The 22,923-nt window shown below is 36.9% G+C and overlaps 2 protein-coding genes across 2 annotated transcripts in view; one reads left to right on the top strand and one right to left on the bottom strand.

Moving 5' to 3' along the window:
* Positions 1-6,428, bottom strand: part of INSYN2B (inhibitory synaptic factor family member 2B) — a 44,740-nt gene extending 38,312 nt beyond the window's left edge. The window contains exon 1 of the mRNA XM_063348872.1: positions 6,177-6,428. The gene's annotated coding sequence lies outside the window, so the exon portion shown is untranslated. The remainder of the gene's footprint in view (positions 1-6,176) is intronic.
* Positions 1-22,923, top strand: part of DOCK2 (dedicator of cytokinesis 2) — a 196,618-nt gene that overhangs the window by 118,997 nt on the left and 54,698 nt on the right. Inside the window, exons 28-29 of the mRNA XM_063348870.1 lie at positions 7,542-7,640; positions 9,360-9,454. Coding sequence (XP_063204940.1) covers positions 7,542-7,640; positions 9,360-9,454 — 194 coding nt within the window. The remainder of the gene's footprint in view (positions 1-7,541; positions 7,641-9,359; positions 9,455-22,923) is intronic.

Genomic DNA, 22,923 nt, shown 5'->3' with positions numbered 1-22,923 from the left:
TTCAACCCACAAGAACAGCAGTCAAAACAATTTTAAAATATGGAGGTAATTATTATTATTTCAAAGAAGCTATAAATAAAATAGTAGCTTATTAACTCCTATAATTTTCAGCCTGGTTTAATTGTTCTTTTTACAAAATTAAACAAATTATCAGAGTACCAATACAATGTCTTTAATGTGGAAATGGACAAAAGACAATCGGAACTGCCGAATTAAAAGCACTTTGGCATTAGTATACATTTAAAATATCAGGGAAGAGTACCAGGCTCTTCACATAAAAGTTTATCTGGGTATTACAGCTGCTGAAAAAGAAATAGTGATTTTAAATAAATTTAATTTTAATTTTGCAGCAACTTGGGTCTTATGGATTACTTAGCTGTGCCAAGTAAAAGGGCAGACTCTGAGCTAGCAAAAGGGTTATCAACCAGGTACGGCATTGTTGATTTTAGTCTCAGCCTAAGAGATGGCTGCATATTGGCATCTGCAAATGTTTCCATACTGGATTGCACGTACTTTGACAAAACCAATATTCATTCCTCAACAAGAATGTCTGGTACTAAAAGAATTAAAGATTTTTTCCATTAATATCTTCAGGATTTGGTGAGATTTTGATGGCCAGGTGATGAAAAACACTGTGGTTTTTTGGAAGGTCAAGTGCAGCTGTGCTATTGCTCAAAAAGAAATAATAAAATAAAATCGTACCTAATTTATGATAAAACGTATGGGTGGATTCCTTAGAGATTGCTATTAATTAATCATAAACATACACAGTGGGTAGATTTGTTAGAGTAATGGATATGAGTTTTTCGAAAAATATTTTTATTGGGCCTTATTTGCTTTGTAGGATCAATTTAAAAGCAAGAGGAAAGTTTCTGGAGCGATATGGCTTTCGGAAGTTTTAAGCAGAACTATTATGATAAAGCTTTGGTTTAACCCTTTGCAAATATATTGTATTAGTCTCATCTCTGATCACACAGTTGAAGTTTAATTTAATTTTTCTGTGTTCAGTGAGTGCAGCTGTAAAAGAACAAAATCAATTAAAGAGGGGCTTAATTCTGGGAATACAGGAGGTGGCTCTGTTTAGTTTTAAGGAAGTGAATTAGCATCCCAGACATTCATCTTCACAATATGTGTAAATTTAAGATATATGGCTTAGAAAGAAAAGATGTTACTGCACTTTCATGAGCTTAAATTGCTCGGTTCTACCCTTTTATCTTCAACTCCGTTGCTGATCTCCCTTGCAGCTGCTGTGTTTTGCTGAGTAGTCCTCTCTAGTTGGCAATCCCCTCTGGGGTTGTTTTTTCTGCTGTTAGGTATTATCCCTCTGGGCAGGGGACTAGCTCCAGCTCATCCCAGCCATTGTATCACTTCCTTCAAGTTCCCAGTTTGGATTCCAGTACTTCTAAATAAATGCAAGAGACTGGCCAAGCTTTACCACAGTAAATAAAGCGGGGATAATATTTGAAATCTTATTCCTTGTTTCTGTTTTGTTTTTGTGCTTTTTTATTTCTATGGAATACTGACTGCATTATCTTTTAACATGGGATTAAGTGCACTGGGACGCTTGGCAGGACAAGCCATGCTTTGCCAACTTCTGACCATCTGCTCTAGTGGTAACACAGAAATGGAATAGCACTTTGAATAAGAAATTAGTGAAATAAACAGCCTGACAGCAACGGGATACTTGGGATTCTCAGTGGATAACTTATGTACCAGGGCAGGAAGTTTCTTCTGGCCTATGAGCCGAGCCTGGAGACATGCTCAAGTAATTGTGATGAAGCAATTAGTGGATTACAGAGGAGAAGGGATGACATGTGGCATGAAGCTGCATCCCTGAAGGCAAAGGTAGGAGATTTCATCTGATACAGCAGAGCTGAGACTGGGAGTGTGGACAGCTGGGGTTAAGTGAGGAGGGGAAACAGCTGGGGTTATTTTTTGGTTTTTTGTTTGGGTTTTTTTGGTTTGGTTTTTTTTTTAGTTGTAATTGGTTTGGACAAGCAAGTTCAGTTTTCAAACAATGATTGCTCGTTCCAGATGATTGCCTTCTCGCTTCATATTAAATAGTGTTATCTAGTATTTATTTGTACATACACCTTGAAGATGAACACAATATTCTGTGAAAAGTAGTAAATTACACAACTGTGAGCACAGACTTAAGCGTAAATCAAATACAGTAGGGTGTTCATCCTAGCCAGAGAGTGTAGTAGAAACTCTGGAGTGGATTTATGGCACAAACCCTACCAACCACCAACCAAACCCAGCAGCAGCAGCAAAAACATTGTAGAGAAGGAAGAAATCTTCTTTTTGGAATATTGCTGGGAAATCAACACAAAGTTTAGAATAACTAAATAAAAATAGATGGTAAAGGATACATTCTAAAAAAATCATGCTGTTTTGATGTCATATCATAGACCATGGCTTTACTGCTTTTATCTATGTTTGGGAAAAGTCTTAAATGAAATAATTTTGAAATTGCCTTGATTGTCTAACTTGTAACGTATCTTTAAATCTTACAGAGCAGCCACTATTACTATTTCATTGTGTTATAAAATTGTCCTATATTTTTCCATCTAGTGGTCTGGTGGTTTTATAGTTGTATGTCCTTTTGGCTAGATCGTAGGAATGAAACCAAACCAGCCTGGCATATTTTCGGTCAGAACTCAGCAGCTGTCAGGAAGGTGTAGAAGCAGGATGCCTAAACTTCTGTGCACTCAGCTATAAAAGACAAGGCGACAGAACCAATGAACTATATGAATGTATACATGGAAAATTAAAATCTCAGACCTACTAAGAGTAGATGAATCTGTTGTCGTAAATTAATTATTAGTAAGGTGCACTCATTGGCAAGCTACAAGTCTGTGTGGATTTCAGATACACTCCATGCATCGGATGAATACTCTAGGCTGTTGCATAGCAGCCTGTTCGAATGCTTACATTTTTGCACTGTTACAGCTAGAAAGAGTACATTTTAGGACAGCACATGCATTGGCAGTAACATCTATTTCTGGAGGAAAAACATAGCTACTGCATTAACAGTTCACTTAAAATTCTGCTTATTTTTTTATTTCAGAGTGCTATTAGTGTTTGCATAATATGATAAAGAAGTTTGTGCTAACCTCTACAGATGCCACACTTCTCAAGGTTTAATGTGGTTTTCTGAGGAACCGTGACTTCAGACCACTGTTGTTCTTCATGGCATCACTGAGCAACTTCCATACTTTCCTTTTGTGGTGATTATGTTGCCCTTTAGCTCATGAGGCTAAGCAGGTGTGATAACTCAATAATTCTGTGGAGACAGTATTTTGGGAGGCCCTCTCGATTATGTGCTTGTGCTACAACATAAATATTGGTGATTTTTAACATTAGATTGAGATAGTTGATTGGTTAGCTTTTCTTTAATTACATTAAAGATAACATATTTATCCCTTTTCCTCCAGAAAGATTTTTGCACTTGTTTCTGAACAAGAACCAAAAAAAAAAAAAAAAAGAGGAAAACAAAAAAAGAGAAAAACATAACTGTTTGGCCTGTAGAAATTCTTGGTCGCCCTTTTTTATGTGCTCCATTTTTACCATTACTGTCACTAACATACAATGAGTTTTGAAACTTCTGGCTTAACCTGAAAGGGAGTTCAGTATTAAATCTAATCTACGGAGTATGATCGCTTTATACACCACAAAAATGTTGCATCTTCTGGATAAGATTCTTTGACCAATACAGAAAACTGTTTGTTAATCAAATATAAACCCTCATTAGTGAATATAGGGTTACAGATAATGAGGATGGTGGTATGTAAAGGAGTAAGTAAAACGAGCATTTAAAACACCCAGTATTCTGTTAAATAGGGGATATAATAATAAGTACATCATCTTTGGCCTTCAGAATTCTTTGAATTGTTAGGAATTATTCATGTTTCTGTTTTGTCTGCTTTTTTATGATGTACCTGTGGTCGTATATTTACACTTGGGCTCTGCGTTGGTGAAGCGCTCTATTAATGAGGATAAGCGTTACTTAAGTGTCTACATGAAATAAATACCCTCCTTAATCCTTCTAAAAGTACAGCTGCATGAAGATAACCCACCCTACAGCCACTGAAATACTTCTACTAGATTAGAATCGAAGTGTAGCTTCATTCTACGTTACTTCTGTTGCTGTTTGTTTTTCCAGTGCATTTGCTTTATTTATTCTTGTGGTGCTCATATTATTTGAAGTTACTACGGCAACCTGTCACCATCTGCTATTATAAAGTATGCTGGGATTTAGTTGCTAGGTGTTGAAGTTTGTCATCTTACTCATATGACCCTAGTGTTTTTTTGCTGTTTCTTTTCCTGTATATGTTGCATCCACAGCTAATATGCCTTTAGCGCCAGTGGGAGAGGTTCCGCGTTCTTTCTGCTTGACCTTACAAAGCCCTATTTGTTTTACAGAATACGCCTCTGATGCCTTTTGATGTACTTTGTATGTACTCAACCAAAACAGTATTTCTTTTACCTTGGCCGCTATTTTGCTCTGTTTATACTAAAGCCAGCCAGTATTATCATTATTTAAATTTGATATTAATTGTGCTTTTTTTTAAAGTGAACAGGGAGTTTGAAAGTTTCCTGAGACATTTTCTCCTCTATCTCATTTTCATTTGACTACCTATTTACTTGTGTTCCAGCTCCTGATAGAAGTGCAGTGCTCATACTATGAATTTCCTTATTTCTTTACACATTTTTGGAAAGCTTTTCAGCCAATTGATTAATTAAAAAAATAGAGTTCAGTGCTCTTTCTGTTCTGTTTAAATGGAAATTAATGTTTTTAAGTTAGAAAACGTATTTTATTAGATCTCTTCATAGTAGTGCAGTGTATTCTGAGTTATTTCTGTTAATTTTTCTTAGTACTGTCTCATCAATCGTTTACTTTGATACATTTATTTTTTTACACAGTTGACCTAGTTCTAATCAACCTTTTCTGCTGTAATTCACAGGATAAATCCTAACAAGCCTAAGCAAAGCTGAAATGACTTGTTAGGATGCTATCCAAAGAACTTCACCTTCTCTCCCACAGCCCTTTTTATACTATTTAATCCCTATGTACAATCCTTGCCTTAGTGAAATACATTTTTGAATCATGAGCATGGGACTGCTCTTGTGCAGAACTTACTGTATTTTCAAGCAGTTCATGCTCTTTGCACATTCTAGTAAGAGGTACTTAAACAGTGTAGGAGAATTTCAGTGACTACAGAGAGATAGTGGCAGATTTGATCACAGCTCTTAATAGTCCTATATTATTGCACTGAAGTTGTACCGGTGAGAATGGTGATGCTGAGAGTGCCTGAGTTACTTCAGAGATCTGAGGCTGCATCTGAGAAGCGAATCTTTATTGCTGGCGACTGGGGATTTGGAGGGAGGGGCAAACTTTTAACCTATAAAGAAGCTAGCAGATAATTTCTAATAGTTGAGATCGCCGGCGAGAACATTATTAAAGATCAAACAATATTTGTGTATTTTCCTGCTTTACAGTTACATGGAAATGCTGGAGGAAGTTTTTGTAGCAAACCAGCTTTACTGTCGCCTTCTTTTTTTTCATGTACCATTCAGTCCCAGTGGTGTGAATTTGACAGGTTTGGTGCGAGACTCGAGCCAGTAATGTGCGATCTTTGCTTATGGCTCTTTTCAGTAATCAAGGCATATCATCTGTTAATTTTAAAATCACCATAGACAGTCACTAAGAAAAGGCATTCATGCTGTACCATAATCACAGATATAGCTACAGACATTTTAGAAGTTGGTTTCAACAAAAGAAATAACCTTCTTAAAGTCTTTACGCCTTTAAGCAAGATAATAAATCTATTCAGTCTTGTGAAGAAATGCTGCTTATTTCAAGAAGTGATTATTTAACATGAGTATAGAAAGGCATTCTATGGTGAATGTCTAACTACTAAAAATACAAGCTGTTTTTCACATACAATTCTCTAACTTCTGTCAGTAATCTTTTCAAAATCAAGACATCAGAAAAACCCCCACACAATTTCATTACTGAATCCTTTGCAATTCATTATTACTTCCAGCTGTAACATTTAATGTCATGGAAAAGATTTGCCCGATCCATAACTGTAAAAGTGAACTACTACAGCAGGAAAACCAGCATTTCTTTTTAGAAGAGCATCAGTACCCGAGAACACACGATTCCTTACCTGAAAGCTTTTGGTTTACCTGCAGAAAATCTGTCTTCTTAGCCTTAAAAAGTAGGCAAGCCTCTCACTAGCACTAATGTTACTCCAAAAGAAGGTATAATAGGTCCTTTATATTGTAATTTTCACTGTTTATATGCAAGAAGTGTGCTGGGGTCTGCTCACGTAGGAATAAATAAATAAAAAAAAAAGGCAGTACAAACTGAACAGCAGCTAACATATGAAAGTAAAAGACCTCTAGTGGCCATAACCTGAAGTTAAAGAAGGCTTTCCTTCGAAGTGGTAGACAAAATGGTTGGGTAGACAAACTGCAGCTGATACTTTGGTAACGTGTGTCTTTGCCTTTCTGATGTAAGCAGAGGCATAAAGTGAATCAGAGTTAAACAGAGAATCTCACCAGGACCAGGTGGAAAGTAAATTCTTGTCAGAGGGGCTGCTGCGTCCCTTGTATCAATTCTAAACCAGTATAATGAAAAGATCCGAGAAAATCCTAGAAAATTATTTTGCATGCTCATCTACTTTGTAGTCTCTTATTTTAATCAAACCAAAGCATTTAAAGCCGGTTCACTTTTAAAACAATCAATAAACTTTAGAAAATTAGAAGAAAACAGTAAGGAGGATTCTTCACTGTCTTAAAGGAAAACTGCAAATCATTAAGGTCACTATTATTGCTTGAGAGTTAAATGTCTTTGTGACATTCAGTAAATTACAGTGAAAACCTAGAATTATAACTGATTGTATATCTTCCAGCATTTCTGCTTTAGGAATTGAGAAAAATAGAATATTTCCTCTTGAGGATGTTTGAAAAGTTTTGAGAGATGAAATAGTATTTTATACTATTAGAAATATTACAGAATAGCGTTCTGTACATTTTTTATGGAGTTCTGTAATAGCTACTTAAACACGTGCAGAATGTAAAAAATATCCTTTCTTGCAATATTTCGTCCTGTGACTAGCCTATGTTTCTAGAATGATTAGAAAATTTTGATGCTAATGTATTTTCTTCCTATGAATTCCTAATGGAAGAATCCTGGGCAACATCACATGCCTTTTAGGAGTCTTAAGGTAATAATGAGTGGTACTTTATATATAAAGTTCTCTTGTCACAATGCGTGTTTCCGTGCAGCGTGTCATAAATGATGCAGCTTTGTCAGCACAGCCTACTCCTTGTCAGGGTAGCTTTTGAATTATCCTTTTGAATTCTCAGTATTTTTCTTTCATCTGGGCTTGCAAAAGCTTGAATATTATTTTATTTTTGCACACGTAAAAGGATTTACTAGGCGTTTAGAGCAGTTCAACTTTGGAAAGAATACAATCCAATATCTTAAGTATTCTGCATGTGTTGATTTCTGTCTGGTTTTCTTTCAGAGTCATTTTGTGGCATGCATGACAGCGATCTTAAATCAGATGAACAACCAACATTATTCAGTTTACATTGAAACTTTTCAGACAAGTTCAGAACTAGTGGTGAGTACAAAATAATCATGGAGGTGATAAGTAATTCTAAGTATTTTATTTCTGGTGTAAAATCAGTAGTACTGTTTTGTATCTTGTCCTGTTCTTCCTAGAACAAATCCTGTTTCTGTATGTTTTCTGCCTCTGTCACGGTGCGCCTCCCTCTTCTAGCGGTGACCTTGGACAATATTGTAATCAGAAATTTGGAAAGATACAAATGTCACTGTTGTTGACCCTAGCACTGAGATAATAATATAATAATCAAGAATAATTAATGGCATCTTTGTGTTATATTGTTCTGAGGAGGAAAAAAGCCAACAACAAACCTACAACAAAACCAACCCTCAACTGATTGAACCCTCCCTTTGCACGTGGTGAACCATTTTCACTATTGAGTCTTCTCCTGGTCCAGATTATGTTGTATGCTCAATGCAGTAAATGCCTTATTATTGCAACGCGTTGTTTTCTGACAGTTGTTTCTGGCATGATTTAATGATACTTGCGGTTTATTCTGGTTTGTACCAGTCAGTGTTCACTGTGTTCTAGAAGGTTTTGCTAGTCCTACGTCTGTCCTTTTATATTTCTGACGTAACTCTGAAATAAGTCTGTGTATTGGCAAAGGTTTTGATTACACCATCTACATTTTGTCCGTGGAGATACTATTTTAAGTTGGCAAGATTTGTCCATTTTCCTTTCTTAAAGTCAGAGTGGTGCCATAACTGAAATACTAACAGATCAAATCTTGGGGATCTTTTGCAGTTCAAGTGCTTTAGTTTTCTTGAAAATGTAACAGTATTTTAACATCATTTCAGCTTCCAAGCAGATTGAGTACTTGGTCCTAGAATTTTAGTAATCCTTAAACTACAACAGTTCTACAGAGGGAAAACAAAATTAAAAAAGACAAGCCATCAGTATGTTCAATGGGCTTTACTGTTTGTAAAGGCATTGGTTTGTTGTCTTCTCATTTTTTTCCATACCATAAGTATAGGTCAGTGAAGGTGACAAAGATTTGTTGTCAAATCATGCTGTTGAGAGCTGTTGTTCACTTGGCTCTCTGTAAGTAATATGACATGAAAGAGTACAGACTTCGCAGAGAGTTGCTCCTGAGGTGGCAGAAATAGATGATAACATTTCAGCTTGCTAGTCTCACCGACTTCTAGGTGACTTGCTTAGAAGTTCAAGGGTAAAACCACATATATGTGTTAAACATGAAATAGACCTGAGGTGTTTATGTTCATTTCTATTTAAGTTCATTATACAGTGATCTCCAAATACTTCTAGGAAAAGAAATTGTGGTTTTGTTTGAAAACTTTCCGTCAGTGCCTTCAATTTTTAATTTAGAATACTAAATTTGGACTACATTGATGAAATAAAAAATTCCTATATTTTTCAAATCTATTAATGCTTTATGCACAGTGCGACTTGTTTTGCTAATTAATTAAAAATTCAACAGCTTTACTCTGAAGTACTATAACTTTTTCTTTCCATTCATTTATGGCTTATCTTTTCTTAAGAGCCCAATGTAATGGTTTTTAGCTTCTATTTGGAATCTGAGACTGCTGTTTTACAGGACTTCAGTTCCAGTCTTGGGCTTACTGATCTCACCAGGAATTTTTCCATTGACTTCACTGGGAGCGAAGTGGAGCCCTCCATCTTAGTTCTGTGATCACAGTAGGAACACTTAAACTTTGTGTTACACAGTCACAGACTTATTGTATTCTGTTGTTCTAGGACTTCTTGATGGAAACATTCATCATGTTCAAAGATCTCATTGGGAAGAATGTTTACCCTTCAGACTGGATGGCAATGAGCATGGTGCAGAACAGGTAAAACGGGGCTAGAGGATCGGTGCTCATTTTCCGCATGCTTGTGAAAAGTGAGCTCATTTCCTATCTTACAAAAAGTTTTGCTGTGCAGTCTAAGGTGACTATATCATTGCAGTTTGGTGAATGCCGAGAAGGTCATCATCTGAAATAATTTACTGGCAATACACTAAATAGCTAGCTGCCTGTGTTTTAAGTCCAATGGAAAGGGGAAAAAAAATGTATTTAACAGTATAGTGGAAAGTACATTGTTGGTCTCCATGTTGGCAGTCAACAGAAGCCAAACTGTAAAAGGCCTGTTGAATCTTAGATGTACAATTTCTGCACATGATTAGAATGTCCTCATTAACATGTCAGCAAGTTCATTGTGATGCAAGAGTTACCAAACACAATTTTCTTTCTGAAATGATATGGTTGCTTGGATTGGTTAAAGGTCTGATGATAAAGACCAAATCTTTGAGCACAATGCATTATTTGTAGGAGGAGGTTGGATCTATGGTACTTACTGGAGCTCACACCACTGAGGAAATGTATTGCTATACAATAGATCGTTTGGGGTTTCATCATGATTGATTACTTCCAACTCAGGTATATTACCTCTGTAGATCAAGATGGCATCTAAGCAAAAGTTCATGTAATCAAATTTATCATGCTCCCTATTGCGTGCTTATTGAGAGCTTGCTATTAATAAGAAATCTTTGAGTACTCTTATATTATAAAATTGATCAAAGGAAATATCTTGCAGACATAAACTGTGCAGATTGTAGCTGTAGGTAAAGGTGTAAAAGCTGTCTGTTTTGGTGTCACCATAAATGATAGTGGGATAAACAAGGTGTCACTCGATCTCTGTTAAGTCACAGAACCACTGTTTTCTTGGTGTTAGCATTGCAAGTAGCGTAAGAGAAATTTCACGTTATACAGATTTTGCTGCTGCAAAGAGACAAGAGAAGTGATCTTTGTGCACCTCCACCATTGATAATGTTTAGACAACTGGTTTGGGCCAGCATATCGCAGGTGGATTTCTTCAGAGTGTCTTTGAAATATTGCTGCTTTGAAGAGGAAGGAAATGTTTTTCCCCTGAAGTGTGAGGTTTTTTGTTTATTATGGGCATCAGTTAGAAATGAAGGTTTTTGTCAACAAGGAAAGGGCAGTATGTAGGGTAGAGGATGGGCTGTGTAACTGTCTGTTTCCTAGTGATTGTTCCTAGCCACGCTGAGGTACTGACTTTATTCTTGTGTCTCTAGTCTATAACAGAGGAAAGCAAGGGAGAGTTGGACTGAGAATGCAAAGTAAAAGACATGGCTGCTCTAAACAGTTAGTTGCTTCAATTTGTTAATTTGTGGAACTTGTAGGTGAGGAAGAGTTTCCTCAAAATTTTAACGCATAGAAGTTTTACAAGCATCTGCATATGTAGAGGAAATCGAACAAAAAAAGTAGCTGTGAGCATGTGACCACCTTATGTATATTTTTTTATTTGTTGAATTTCCTTTTCTTCATACTTAGTGGAAATCATGGCTAAAAATCTCACTGAAAGGGATATGGATTTGAGGAAAAAATTCCTGTCATTTACGTATCTTTTTTATTGGGTGTTTTATTCTGAATTTATTCTTGCTTCTTTTTCTCAAAGGAACACTTTATATGTTGGATTGGATTATGAAGCAACCGTGCTTTCTTTTTTTTGAGCAAGACTTCTGTGGGCAAGGTGAATTTTGATCACCTCTGCTATCATTATTTTAGTGTTGTAGAAATGGCAGTAACATTGAGTTTTCTAGAAGTCACAGAGAGACTAATCTAAGAATTAAGTCTCAAAGATGCATAGGTTCCACTTAACTTAGAAGTCTACAGATGCTGTTCATTTGAAATGTCACATACCTTTACTCCTCCAGTTTTATAATACTGAGAAAGAGAGAACAGAGGAGCCTTAATGAAGTTGATAATCTCCTGAGAGTGTTCGGTCTTGAGGAAAAGATTTGCTAAGAAAATTTACAGCATTATGCTATCAAATGTTGATATTGGATACATTTTCATCTAGGATTTGAATGGAACGATGTTAAATGAAAAGAGGGGTTTTTGTGTGTGTGCTATCATTCAAAGCAAGGATTATGGTTCTGGTGGGTAGTGATGATGGCAGCGGGGCTTCCTGTGCCTAAACCGCATTTTCTGTCGCTCATGTCCACTAATGTTCACGCAGAGGGATTGCTAATGCCTCTTCGGAGGTGGGCAAATATGTATATACTGGTGGATGTGTTCATTACAGGTAAGATTTTGTAAATGATAGTAGTTTCATCCCACTTGTTTCCCTGTCTGAATCTTTGTGCTATAGAGGTAAAATCAAATTCAGTGCATGATGCTCTGTGGCTGCTCTTGCAGTATCAGCTTAGTACTAGAGTAACCTAACAGTCTTGTATTGCACGTAAGCCTATCAAACCTTTCATATGTAAAACTGTTTCTCTTATCTAGAAAATGCTGATAACATTTGCGTTATTCACACATAAAGGATTTTTTTTATTCTATGGGGGTAGGGGAAGCGTCAGTCCTTATTCAAAGATTATGCCTTTGGGGTTTGGGAATTCACCTGGTGAAATCTATATTGCCTAAGTTAATGACAATAGAAATTCGTTTGTGGTACTGTATGTTTGTTGATGATGCCTCCTAATGACTTTGAACTTTGTGAGATGCTTTGGTCCAGGCAGGCTTTGTTGCTCTGAACCTTATCCTGCATTGGACAAGTCAAACGAAAATAGTTTAAAAAAAAAAGAAAAAAAAAAAGTCAGCATTAAAAAAAAATATGTTTAGAAGCTATTTAACAGTGCTTCTATAAACACATTGCTTACCTAAATTGACTTGGCACTGTTTATACTCTTTGATTATGTTTCTGTTCCCAAGGAACATGAGGAACTCATAAGGAAATGAGTTATTGATCTTACTTTCATGTCTTAATTTTATGTTTAAATCAACAACTAGGAGGGGGGATTATTTTATCAGTCTTTATAGAGATTTGGGTTTGGTGTTTTTGGTTTGTGTGGTTTTTTTTGAGGGGGGCGGGTGTTCTGTGAAATGAATGGAAGAGTAATTCAGGTATCTAGATTTGTCTTATTAACATGCGTTACTCCAAACCAGAGAAGTAGCAGAGAAGAAGTCACAAAGGGATCAGGCTGGGTTCTCTTATAATAAAAATCAGAAAAGAAAATAAATTAAAATCCACAAACCCCCAAAAGTATTAGGTTTTGCATTCTTAATTCACCTGTTCTGAGCAGGAGGCTGTATGCAGGCCTTTTTACGCCCTGAAGGAGATATTTTACCATAAGAGTCTCCCCTTTCTGGATTTGCAAAGCTATTAGTTGCAGGCTGTAAGGCATGTGTATTGTGTAACCTAGCTAATGGCAGAATGGAGTTGGCACGTCTTCCCTACAGGCATTCAGCAAAGCCTGACAGTCTCCCCCAGATGCTCTCCTGTGTTTTGTACCTAGCAGGGAAAGTGGGCATTGGAGGAATTTTGCTGCAGGATATGTTGCAGTACAGAAATGTAAAATCACAGTACGTTTACTTAGAGGCAGAGGAAAGGGAAGAGCATAACTAGCACTGCAAGTTTTGTCCTGTTTGTGGGTAAAAGGTGTTCCTAATGAGCAGGACGCTCTAATTACTCTTCTACAGAAAGACAGACAGTGCCTGTATTATAACAGGGATACTTCTACTACATGTTAGATGTCTGGCATGGATAAGGGGAAGAGAATGACTTCTTACAGGGTCCAAAGGAAGAGAGAATGGACATATTCATGTCCAGGAGAAACTATGGTATGAGAGTTGAAAGAACAGGAGTGGAAGCTTGATTGACTAAGCTTACTTAGTCAAGCTTTGCCTGTATCAGGATGGAATGATTTAACTCAAATTACTTTAAATCACTGTTATAAATGATGTGCTGTTTACTCTCAAAGCACGTTCTGATTCCCAAAGCCCATCTGAAGGAGACAAAGGCTGTGTACTAGTCCCACTGGACTGTGAGTGAGACTTAGCAACCGAGAATCAAAAAGGGGAATGGACAACTATTCCCAACCCCCACCCCCCTACCCTTGCTGTTTTTTTCCCTTCTTCCGTTGACAGCAAGATGGGAAGGACACTTTTTTGTGGCATGCTAGGTGGGGCAGAACACTTTGGGACATAGTAAAATCCTCACTGAGGTCATGAGGATATAATATCTGAGATATTTTTGTGATCCCACATGGTAGATTTAATTAACTTTTGTTCTAATAAAGGTTGCATACTGCACACTTCTTACTAGTTGCTACTGCTTGTATATGCACTTTATTCCGCTTATGCTACTAAGACTATTAGCTATTAGGTTATTAAAAGCAGTAATTCCTAGGTACATGGCATTTGTGGTTTAGGTAATACCATATATTCTGCTTATCTCTCAGCTGTTTGTAATTTTAATTGAGGTACATAATTCCTCCCAGGAAGTTCCCATACCTTATTGTCAACATGAAGAGCATAGAGAGTCAGATTCGCTGAATAAAAGAAATGGTTGTGGAGGTTAGCAACTAGAAGGGAAATATTCCCATCCCTTCTTTCTGTTCCTCTGGGCTTTGAAATGGTAATCGCTCAGATAGAGTTTGAAAGTACTTGATCTTATCATAATTAGTACCTGGAATCAGTTTTGGTTAGTGTCCAGGCACAAGTGGCTTAGTAAGCACTTTCTTTGTTTGTGTTGTCCCTTTGAGTTGTTTTTTGAACCTTGCTGACATTATATTTAGGTATTGAAAAATAAAAGGAATCAGTTTTTCACCAGTACATTTCAAGGTCAGGTCCTATTTGCTGGAAAACTCGTGTGAGATAACATGGTAGGGTGTTTTCTAACACTGGTAGTTAGGCTTTTTCTAAAATATGTTTTCATTACCTGTAGATCTGAGTGTTTTCAGGCATCTGTCGGAGTCAAATGTTCCCCATCCCTTTTTAAGTCTAACTTGAAAGGTTTAGCGCTGCAGGTATTTGGCAAAACAGCTGGAAGTGTTGCCAATTTTCTTTCATTATACATACTAAAAATAGCTGCCTCTTTGCTGATGAACTGCTTTGTAACACCCTCAAGACTTGGTTCTTATGTAGCTCGCATGTTGTGGCAGCATTATTAATTCAGCAGAATCTCATTATGGCTTCACATCAGTGCCACCTGCATCCCCACGTCCCGCACCATTTCTCAGACTGCCAGGAACTGCCAGGTTCTGCTGGTATCATTAGGCCCTGGCCAACCAGCAAAAGGAGGCAGAATGAGCTCCTATTCATCACCTAGCAAGGGACAGTAGGGATTTCTTTTTAAGAAAGGGACAGTAGGGCTTCCAGACTTCTGTTAAACATGCTTTCTGAAAAACGTGTTTTACACGCCGTACATATCCATGTTTCTGAACAGCTCTACCTTTGAATAGAAAAAGTCTTTTCAGAAGAAGTAGCTGCTTATAGTATTGTCCTGTGAAACTTCATAAAATGTTGCTTTGTGCATTATGAGGAGATGGCATTTCTAGAGTTGTGGTCCCAATTTTTAAGTAACAAGCACACGTAACAAATTCAGTGGCTGTTGGACTGAATTTTCTTTTACGTTTTCTGAAGAGAAAACCTGAACAGCTGGTAGTCACAATGTAAGCGTATTATTCAAGAATGGTATTTATAATAGTTTCGGAGGAACTGTATTGCTACTACCAACTTACTAGATTTCACAGAATGTCGCAAGTTGGAAGGCAGAAATACCCCAAATTACTTATTAGAACGACTTCTCAGTCTTCCACCTATCAGTTGGAAATGAAAGCTTGTCATATTTTTGTGTTTTAGAAATATTTGGTACTGTGATATATGTATTGATGTCAGTGGGTGTTGTGACTATTCATAGATATTAATGGATCTGACTATACATAAGGTACGTAATGGATCTGACTATACATAAGGTACGTAACTTCAGTTGATAAGAGTATGCGTTATCCTTTACTCCAGCTCGTGCTGTAATATGGTGTTCAATTTATAGAAATTGTGACGAGATCTTAAAATCAATAATATCATTTTAATTATGAAAATAGGAAAAAAAAATGCTCCTTAACTTTAATCTCTGATTATTAACATGAAGTGGGCCTGCTCTCATAGGAAATGTAGAAGAAAACTAAGATTTATTCTATCCAACTATGCTTTAACAGTTTGCTTAATACATTGCCTGGCTCATTATTTGTCTTGCAGAGATTAAAAGGCACGTTTATTTGTTTATTTATTCCTAAGGGGTGGTGGTGGAGGAAGTATTTTAGGTTTTACTCTTGTTTTTTGAAGACGTATTGGGAGTTAAGATTCATTTATGTAACTAAGGATCGATGATGGCGTTGCAGTGTATTTTGCACAAATAAGGCAGAATTTAGAAGGCTGATCTGTTGCATACAAGTAACTCCTTCCTTTGATCTCATTTTCCTCTGGCAACTCTTGCCTGGCCTAAGTGTGCATGACAGAAATGCAGTTGTTTTTCTTAAGGGCCTGAATTTTCAGGGGTCAGAATGTGTTCGCAAGTATGGTTATGGCATATTGCAGAACTTTGTAATTTTAATATATGAAAAAGTATTTTATGCAACAGCTATAAATAGCTAGTGAAAATCTTCCTTTATGCACATGTACACAAAAGAGTAAATGAAGTATTATAACAAGTTCAACCAGTTTGTGCTGTTCTGCCATTGCTTTAATCACGTATAATAATAAGATGTGTCCTTAGTTTGCTTTTGCTACGAGACTAAAAGTGTCCTTGCTGAAATGCAATTTCCCTGGTAATATGAAGTCCCTTTTGGAGGCAAAGGACACTTCACGCCTTTGTTTATTGTTTTTCTTGTTGGGGTATTTGGCACACAGTATCGCAGTATTCTCAGATTTGTATCTCCTTTCCATTAAATCTAGGTAACTCTGCTTCCTTGTTGTCTTTCCCACTCCCTATGGAAGTTGGTACTTATAAAAGGGCAAATGGCATAAAGTTAGTGCTGGGAAAATGGAGTAAGGCGCATAAAGAGAAGAGGCAGTTGTTTCACTGTGGGTTGTAAATTTACTTCCATGGAGAGTTACGCTTCCAGCTGTGGCTGATGTGTGTGACTGAGTCATTTAATGCTTTGCTGTCAGTTATAAGCCTAGCAGAGAACATCTCTTCCATCTGTAGGTGTTTTGAGTCTGCGTGTGCTTGATGTAACCCTACTTTTCAATCACTTGCATCTTCCTAGCACCAAACACTACAAGATGCTTATTCTGCACTAACTCTGCATGTTGCTCGTTGTTACCCCTGTTGTGGAATTATCTGCCTACCAAGAATCTAAACGCTTAATTATGTGGTGACTGCAGCAGATCATCCGCTCAGCAAGACAGGCTATTGCATACCATGGTTGCGGTGCACAATGGATGCCTATTATGTTTTGACTGCAGTCATTTAGTCTTTTATCTAAAATGCAGAGAGAAGACAAGCTGTGAGATATCCCTTTCCCACTCCCACTGCGGAGTATCTCATCTTTCTTGGTATTGACTGCTAGGATGGTTCTGCTTCTGGAGTATGAGGTCTCCCAAACTAGAAGCAGAAAAACAACTTGTTTGTTTGATGTTTTCAGAAAGACATTAAGATAAAATGTTATTTTTCCAGATACAACTTTGACTTGCCGTACAGAAATCTCTAAGGTTCTTTGCTATTTGGCCTGTTACAAAATATTTTTTGTATGTTTTCAGGTATTTTAATTTCATTAAAACATTTGGGGATTAAGCGAATGAGTAGTATTTTCCACTCTGTAGAACATATGTGCAAATGCGTAAATAAATAATGAAGACACTACCCACATAAACTGTTGCAAATATGTCCCTACAGAAAGACTGAACATATACACTCAGTATTCATCATTTCCATCAGGTTTTGTAAATGCTATTGAGCAGTCTTTCTGTCTTCCCCTTTCTGATGAGTAACTTCGGCCAGCACTTTGTATCTTAAGAGATTTTCAGGAAATTAAATATATACCATTTTCTCATATTTAACATTATGTTGAACAGTTATTTTCATACTTTTAAACAGCAATGTCACAAAATAACCCTGCTGGTGTATTATGCATTTGCTGCATAATTCGCTGCATCTTTTGTAAAGACATAATCTTCTGATTCAGTGCAACTTCTTCTGTATCAACACAGTTTTGGCTGTAATGTAGTAAGCGCAAGGGAGCAGCAATTAGACAAGAGGCAGATGCATAGTTGTCTGTACCTGTAATTACAGATCATATTCTTAGCTTCACAGAAAGCTAGGCTGCCCTAAAAGCCAAGAAATTTTGTCCACAGTGTTATCCATTAGTAATTCTCCAATTTTAATCCTTTGACATCTGAAATAATAAAAGTATTTCTAGAAATAAGCCCTAGAAACATCCATGAAAATACGTTTACCAAAGTATCACCTCTGCACCGTTCTCCATTCTTAGATATATAGAAATGAAGACTAAATGATATGTATAAATATTATAGTAAGGGTAAATTAGTGTCAACAGGTGAAAAATAAAAATCATTGGCAGAACGGAGAAGTAATTTCACAATATCAACTCAAACTTCCTTCAGAAGGGAAGGCCATGAGAGTTTTTATTGGTATATGACGTCCTGATGTAACCACCTCATTAATTAACGTACACTAACTGGCTTTCACTTTGTGTCTTATTCCCGGACTTGATCTAGCACCAAAGACATCGTGTGATTTTTTAATTATTTTTTAAAATTCAAAATATTTCTATTCTGCAAACAATTAGCTGGAATGCACAATAAAGGAGACTGAAGTGAGAAGACACAATATAAGGAAAATTACTGAAAATACCTTTCAAACTAAGTCCATTTGACAGAGCCTCCATTATGACAGCTTTTTTGTACGCTTAGATTTCAAGCTGAGAAGTTTCCTAAAGCGTGCTAAACACCACGTTTTCAAAAGTGTGGTATAAATGTATACCTAATATACAGCATTGAAAACATATTTTGATTGCCAAATGGGAGGTAAGCCGTCTGTAAAACATGCTGTAAGTAGCTGCTGAAGGAAAAGCTACGCGCAAAGAGATTGTTGGCAAAGTCAAGAGACCTCAAATGGAAACTTCGCCTGTAGAGCATCAAAGCAATTGCTCCTTGTCTTTCTCTAGGTGTTGCTTTTGTACTGCTGTCAAATTAACTCCGATACATTATAGCATGTATTATTTTTGTATGTTTGACATAGCTATTCAAGGTAAGCGTTCAAATAACACTAATAAAGTAAATGAATTGTACGTAACAAACAATTTATAATTGACAGGAGAAGCTGGAGAACAGTTATTTTTAAACAGTCATTTTCTGACCATGTTATTTGGATAGGCTCTCTGGCCGTACGCTGAAAAAGGAGTTAGGAAAATGACAATTGCTTTATCATTAGTACTCAATATGAATGGTACAAAAAATTATTCGTCAGTTTATAGTGATACTGAGTTGACACAGGGGAGAAATATGATTAAATCATATTACTTTCCTTGCATCCCTGGCCCTATTTTCCCAGTTACCATGGAAGTGGTTTGCTTCCTAAGTGTTGCCATTATTGTGCTCTTAATAACTAGGTTTCACATAGCTACAAGGTTTTTAAATAGTGTTTCCATCTTGCATTGCTGTTCATTTCTAAATCAATGATAGCTTGCCACATTGTTAGGAGATAATTTCTGCTGTTGCTTTGTAAAGATTTTTTGTTATTATCTTTTCACCTGTTTTCTCTGGCTTTTTCCTGCTGCTCTGTTTTGGTCATTGAAATAGTAAGTGTTTATTTTTAATCTCTCCTGTCACAGTGATTTTTGTCTGGTCTCTCTTCTGTGTATTTTATATCTTCCAGGTTTAGTTTATAGTTGCTGGTGACTGTTTCCGTCACTGACAGTGATCAGCATTTGGGATTGGGTCTGACCTGCTTTGCTGGTCTCCTCGCTGGTCTCCTCCTTATTTAACATGCTGCCTTCTGGCTTTGCACACAAGAAGGAAGAGGAAAGATGGCAGAAGCCTACAAGAGAATCAGCTGATTTCAGCTGTTTTTCCTTTGTGCCTGCTTCATGTTAAAATACCTATCAGGTGTCTCCTGCGAAGCATTTTATGAGGATGCTACTATCAAGTCAGCATAAATTATGTGGGAGTATTAGTTCAGCTCTGCTAGTCCAGATTTCATATATTTGGCATACTGGCAAGACCATGTCTATCACAACTCAGAAAAGATCTTTAAAATAATAGTCGGTGCATCTCCTAGGCTTTGGAAGACCTCCCCTCATATTCCTCATCTGCGCAAGCAGAGGACTGACTGGTGAAAGTGCTGATTGATCAGCCTTTGGGGATTATAAAAAAACACCAACCAACGCCTGCTAAACTGAAGTTAGTGTAACTCCTCTAATTTGCAGACCAAATTCTCTGAAGGAAAAGCACTTAGAGTTTGTGGGGAAAAAGGGAAAACGTTCTGAGTTTTAAAAACTGTCCGTGTCTTCATTGTTTTCCCCATGTAATTTAAAAAAAACATATATTCCAGCATTTTAGTGGCTTCTTTCAGTACAAACTTTCACAACCAGGAAATAATATTCTTTTAAAGCTTATCTCTATTTTTCTGTGTCTGATTATCCAGTAGAAGTTTGTACTTGATTAATTTTTTCCACCTGTCATTACATCAGTGTAATCACAGCTTTAGAAGACGTAGCAGACGTGAGTTTGAGTCGATGCTCATAAATACCTAAGTGAATTAATTCAGCCTTCACCTCAGTATCTGGATTGCTCATCTCAAAGTTGAAGTGGTCAACCCCCAAATTTTAGATCTCATGAACTTGAAAAGACATCAAAGAGGATCTCACTGCTGTTGGACCACTGCTTTAAAAGAATTCATGTGTAAGAGTCTGAGGAAAGGTCAATGCATGATTTTGGGGAAGGTTTCTAATTCTGTACCTGATTCAGGCACCTTTCCCAAAATAATTTTGTGGACCCAGAAGTATTTTATGTCTGAAAATAGGTGCAGAAAAAGGGCAGCTTTTGTGAAGCCGGCTAAGAACGGGCAATGCCAACTTAAGGGTTTTGGGGTTTGTTTTGTTTGACTGTAATCAGCTTTGTGTTTTATGCTGCAAGGAGTTGATGCACTAATTCTAACTTGTTTGCTAAAAATAACTTGGAGTTCCAGATCTATGTTTTAGGTTTATCACCTATTTGCATTTCAAAAGCAAGGACACCACGCAGACCTATTTTACTGTTAAATAGAGAGTCATCATCTTCTAAGGAATAGCCTTGAAATCCTACTTTGATTAACAATATGTTGTTTACAAATACAAAATTGTTTCTTTGCTCCACCCCAGCCTCTCTTTTTTTGTTTTGTTTGAGGGAGAATCAGTTTGAAATCAAATTTTTATCTTTGTTGGTCTTAAATTATTTGTATCTGTTACTTACAGTACTATTCTATCCCTATTTAGAACATACACCTAAGTATTTGAAGCTACGTACTGTTGCATGGGATCCTTTCATTGGGCTTTCAAGCCAAAATTTGAAAGAAATATCTCCGACAATACAATAAGGCAAAGCAGAAGCAGCAGGAAATTTAGGAAGGTGAAGGAGATAATAGCAGTGGAAATTATTGTGGGTAAAGGCATTTCAACAATTTTAGATCACAATTGTTAAAACTGATGAGAAATTAATTCCATATTAAGTAACTCTAGAAATGGTATCCTAATTAAACACCTGAAAGAATATCTTTGTAGCCCTGTCTGATGATTAAAATTAAGGGAAAATGTGACAAGAGGAGAAGGTTAAACAGAAAAAAACACCTAATGGCATTATCTGAGTATGAGAAATCACGATCCCGTCCTTTGGTCAGTCTTGATCAGTCTAAACTTGCAAAGCAAAACTGAGCAGCAATCCCCAAGTTCCGAGCCAAGGTAAGCTCCAGTGATCTGTTATAGAAGCAAGGGAAATGAAGTTATATTACACTGTGACAAGACAATCCCTGTCAGTAATTTTTCTCAATAACTTCTTCTGAAGTCAGACTGTACCAGTGGTGTTTTTCTGAGCTGTTCCGGGGCACGCTTTTTCACCGTCTCTATTCTAACTGTATCTTCTCCATTGTGTCAGTTATAACTAATAACTGATGTTGTAAGGAATGACTTCTCCAATCAAATGACTAATTCTCTCCTTTTGGAGCAATGTTTAGTTCTTTAAATAGAAGATGCTCTCAGCAATAATTAAAATTACATTTTCCCTTGTTTTTGTCAAAATCTCAAAGTGCTTTATAAGTGTCTGTTAGGCTTTGTACTTACAGCTAGTTAATTAATACCCCTTTTTGGTGAAGGGGGAGACTGGGGCATATAGAAATGAAATCATTGAGGTAGGACAGTATGGCATTGGCAGCAGCCAGGAATAGAATTCAGACCTACTGCCTAAATGACTTCCAATGACAGAAATAGATATACCCTTTAGGCAAAATACAAGTGCATGAAAATATGTGGAACTTGACAGCCTGGAAGTGTTGCATGCTTCCTGCAAGTGTGTCATTCCAGTACGTCAAATAAAAGCATCTGTGAGAACGAAAGGGATATTCACAGAAGATAGCTTACGTGTAATAGTATCATTGTGTAGAATCCTGTAAATATTTTTAATATAATCATTAATTTTTACTGGACGTAATGTACCTCAGCATTTCTCAAGTGTCCGTGGGGCTTTTTATGTATGGGTAACGTTAAACCACAGGCTCTTCCCAAAAATTTTAAATTATGACACACAAGAAATATGTCCATATTGTTAAATAGATTTGCACTAATAAACTTCACGTGCATTTAAGTTAGGATTATTTCTACTATATCTTGCCCGATATTTCTGTGCTAAAAGACAAAGTACCTAAAAGTGTAGTTTTTTTTAATTTAAGACAAATTATCAGCACCACACCACATCCTGCCCAAACAGGATCTTTAGGTGACGTGTTTCACCTGGTGCTGGAGTAATGTGTAAATACACAGAAGCTGGGAAATCTAAAAAAAGTCTCAAAAAATGGACACCCCTTTGTACCCCAAGAAAAGATGTTCAGAGGGAAGGGAAGTGCTGCTCTCTGAGCAGCTGAAGAGGAGCTGAAGAACTTGATTATGTGAATTGGCAAGAAATATATACTTTGTAAATCAAAGGAGAATCTAGAGCAATATAGTTCTAGAGAAAAGACATGATACTACAAAGGCCTTGACCCAAAACTCCTGCTTGGAAAAGTAATGGGGATGCTGACAGACAGAACAAGCTGTGGGTGTCTGATTCTGCCTAGCTGTGTAATTTTTTTGTGCTGTCTAAAGTAGACTGTTCTTTTTAGAATCCCCTTTTTTTGCAAAATCTGAAACAGTTTGTGTCAAGCATCAGGCAGATTTGTAGAGATAAATGCACCCATGCGAGTGAAGTGTTAGGGAAGAATGTGTTTATTTTCTTGTGGGTAGCGCGGGGCAGCTGGCAGAGGAAATGGC

The sequence above is a fragment of the Chroicocephalus ridibundus genome, chromosome 11 (genome assembly GCF_963924245.1).
Source record: "Chroicocephalus ridibundus chromosome 11, bChrRid1.1, whole genome shotgun sequence".
In the NCBI taxonomy this organism is placed as follows: domain Eukaryota; kingdom Metazoa; phylum Chordata; class Aves; order Charadriiformes; family Laridae; genus Chroicocephalus; species Chroicocephalus ridibundus.
The sequence above is the reverse complement of the archived record's forward strand: the minus strand, read 5'-3'. Positions and strand labels throughout refer to the sequence as shown.